Consider the following 2,774-nt stretch of genomic DNA (forward strand, 5'->3'; position numbering starts at 1 on the left):
TGCGGCAGACGGTCCGCAGCCATGGCGTCCTGGGCCTGTACCGCGGCCTCAGTTCCCTGCTCTACGGCTCCATCCCCAAGGCCGCCGTCAGGTGAGGCCCGGCCCCAGGCAGCCACGGGTGGGGGGCCCGGCGGCGGCGGTCCCTCTCACCCGCTTCCCGCCTTCAGGTTCGGAATGTTCGAGTTCCTCAGCAACCACATGCGAGACGCTCAGGGACGACTGGACAGCACGCGCGGGCTACTGTGCGGCCTGGGTGCCGGCGTGGCTGAAGCCGTGGTGGTCGTGTGCCCCATGGAGACCATCAAGGTGGGGAAGGAACCCGGGCTTGCCGGGGCTGAGGAAGGCCGCTGGCATGGCCCTGTGCTCCTCGGGAGGCCATTGAGCCGGGGAAGGTCTTGAGCAGGAGCTACAGGGCTGCCAGCAGGAGGCCTAGCAAGAAGTGCCTCCGGTGGAGGCTGACTCTACCCTGAAGGCAATAGGAAGACAAGATTAAGGTCTTTGAAAAATACTTAATAAACGGAAAGCATAAAATGACACATTTGCTGCCAAAACTGTGGGAAATAACAAACATGGGGTGGAGACTCCCGGGACCTGATCTGTGTTGTGCTCAAGGGTGGTCTTGGCATTGCTTCCAGATGAAAACCTGAACCTTCAGCCAGGCTCTGCCTGGGTGGGCTTTGGGCCTGCGAGCCAAGGGGGCTGAGTGTGCTTTTCAGGTGGTAGCCCAGGAGCCAGCGCCCTTGCTTTCCTCTCTCAGGTGAAGTTCATCCACGACCAGACCTCCTCTAACCCCAAGTACAGAGGATTCTTCCACGGGGTCAGGGAGATTGTGCGGGAACAAGGTGAGCCACTTGATCTTCCTCTTCAGGGCAGGGACCTGGGCCAGGCAGGAGAGGGCCTGCACTTCCCCTTCCTGCCTTGGCGCTCTATGGGGCACTCCCATCCCCAGCCGGGGCCTGGGAGGCACCAGAGTGACCCATGCCTGCCTGCCCCCAGGGCTGAAGGGGACGTACCAGGGCCTCACGGCCACTGTGCTGAAGCAGGGCTCGAACCAGGCCATTCGATTCTTCGTCATGACCTCTCTGCGCAACTGGTACCGAGGTGTGTTTGTCCCAGACCCAGCCTCCACAGGCGGCTTGCTGGGCTTCTTTCCTGGGGGCTCTCTGGGGAGTGGACACCTAACCTTCTTGGGACCTGGTCCAGGCCTTCCAGCTACCCTCTGACCACAACTCCTATCCTTGTCCAGGAGACAACCCCAATAAGCCCATGAATCCACTGATCACCGGGGTCTTCGGTGCGATTGCTGGTGCAGCCAGTGTCTTCGGGAACACTCCTCTGGATGTAATCAAGACCCGGATGCAGGTGGGTGTGGGACTGGCAAGGGGGGAAGGAGCTCAGGATAGGATTGGCTGCTGAGGCTCTGGCCTGCTGGTATCCCACAGGGTCTGGAGGCACACAAATACCGGAACACATGGGACTGTGGCTTGCAGATCCTGAGAAATGAAGGACTCAAGGCGTGAGTAGGGAAGGGGTAGGGCTGTTGTCCCCACTTCAGACCCTTCCTGGCCTTTCTAGCCCACCCTAGGCTGTCTCCTTTAGGTCTCTGGTTTCCCTGCAGCACTGGGGGGGGCGGCCTTGAGAGACACTGCCCTTACCTGCCTACTTTACCTTGTGCCCCTCCCTCCACCCAGATTCTACAAAGGGACTGTCCCCCGCCTGGGCCGGGTCTGCCTGGATGTGGCTATCGTATTTATCATCTACGATGAGGTGGTGAAGCTGCTCAACAAAGTGTGGAAGACGGACTAAATCGAGGTGGTGCACACGGGTAGTCCCAGCACCATTGTCTCACATGATTCCAGTGCAGTAGTGCCAAAAGACCCCTTCCCATGCCCTCAAGCTATGTGGCCTAGTCTGTCCATTGTAGCCCTCAAGTCCAGGTATCCCGTAGTGCTGTGTCTCCTCTGTGGACACCACTGTTGTGTCCACATGTCCAACCCAGCCACGCTGGGTGTCCCTCTGGCCTATGAACCTGTGTCTGCTTGTCCTTGTGCTTACTCATGAGCCCTGTGCCTGTTTCATGTTCTGTGTCATGTGACCCTGTGCCCCGCTGCCCAAGGTGCCTGTGTGGCCTGGGTCCATGGCCCTGTAGCCTGGCGCAGTCCCAATCCGGTGCCTTCCACCCTGCCCTGGCCTACCACAGCTGCCTCCGGGCCTCGGCCTGGCTTCACCGCATTCCAGGGGCTGCATGCCCCCCGCTTCTCCCGCCACTGGCCTTAACTGGCCCTCGGGCCCTCCCTCCACCCGGGACAGGGTGGCACCCGCCACTCTCAGGACCACCCTGCCAAGGCAGAATAAACCGGATCCTGTCACAGCCACCTGCCCCCGTGTCCATCCCTGGGCCTGTCTTTGGGCGGGCAGTGATGGCTGTGCCTCCAAAGGGGTCCAGCTCACTCCTCACCTGAGAACACTGCCACAGGGGAGTGCCACAGACACTGGACAGGGAAGGTCCAGTGTCCACCCAGGGCAGGGCAGCTGTGACCACATTGTTGGCTCCCTGAGAGGCCCGACACTAGGAAGGATTTGGGCTACATCCAGGCCTTTCCCTGTGGCTTGGGGCAGGATCCTGCAGGCTCGGGTAAAGGGTGTGTCCACGAGGCCTCAGGGTGGCCTGGCAGACAGCACTGCATGGGCAGAGTAGAGGGGTGGGCCTGGGAGACAGTGCTCCCAAGATACCACCTGCCCCTCACAGGGTGAGGCCCTGGAAAGAAGGCCCT

The 2,774-nt window shown here is 60.9% G+C and overlaps 1 protein-coding gene across 2 annotated transcripts; it reads left to right on the top strand.

Moving 5' to 3' along the window:
* The first annotated feature begins 6 nt into the window (after positions 1-6).
* On the top strand, positions 7-2,373 carry SLC25A1 (solute carrier family 25 member 1). Of its 2 annotated transcripts, XM_008067023.1 has the most exons (7): positions 7-91; positions 168-306; positions 758-842; positions 997-1,101; positions 1,247-1,362; positions 1,443-1,516; positions 1,692-2,373. In XM_008067023.1, exons 2-7 carry the CDS (start codon positions 175-177, stop codon positions 1,804-1,806), a joined length of 627 nt encoding a protein of 208 aa, XP_008065214.1. In that variant the 5' UTR covers positions 7-91; positions 168-174; the 3' UTR covers positions 1,807-2,373. The 2 variants fall into 2 exon arrangements, with proteins under 2 accessions (XP_008065214.1, XP_021572749.1); XM_021717074.1 differs by having other exon boundaries at positions 9-306.
* Positions 2,374-2,774: the final 401 nt, after the last annotated feature.

The sequence above is a fragment of the Carlito syrichta genome, unplaced genomic scaffold (assembly GCF_000164805.1).
Source record: "Carlito syrichta isolate Samal-C Ts95f unplaced genomic scaffold, Tarsius_syrichta-2.0.1 Scaffold309263, whole genome shotgun sequence".
Taxonomy (NCBI): domain Eukaryota; kingdom Metazoa; phylum Chordata; class Mammalia; order Primates; family Tarsiidae; genus Carlito; species Carlito syrichta.

What these genes read in the sequence shown, in the direction of transcription:
- SLC25A1 (XM_021717074.1), top strand. Translation starts at nt 22, where the DNA reads ATGGCGTCCTGGGCCTGTACCGCGGCCTCAGTTCCCTGCTCTACGGCT. An exon ending in GCCCCATGGAGACCATCAAG is followed by an intron (nt 307 to 757) that starts GTGGGGAAGGAA and finishes TTCCTCTCTCAG; the next exon opens with GTGAAGTTCATCCACGACCA. An exon ending in TAATCAAGACCCGGATGCAG is followed by an intron (nt 1,363 to 1,442) that starts GTGGGTGTGGGA and finishes GGTATCCCACAG; the next exon opens with GGTCTGGAGGCACACAAATA.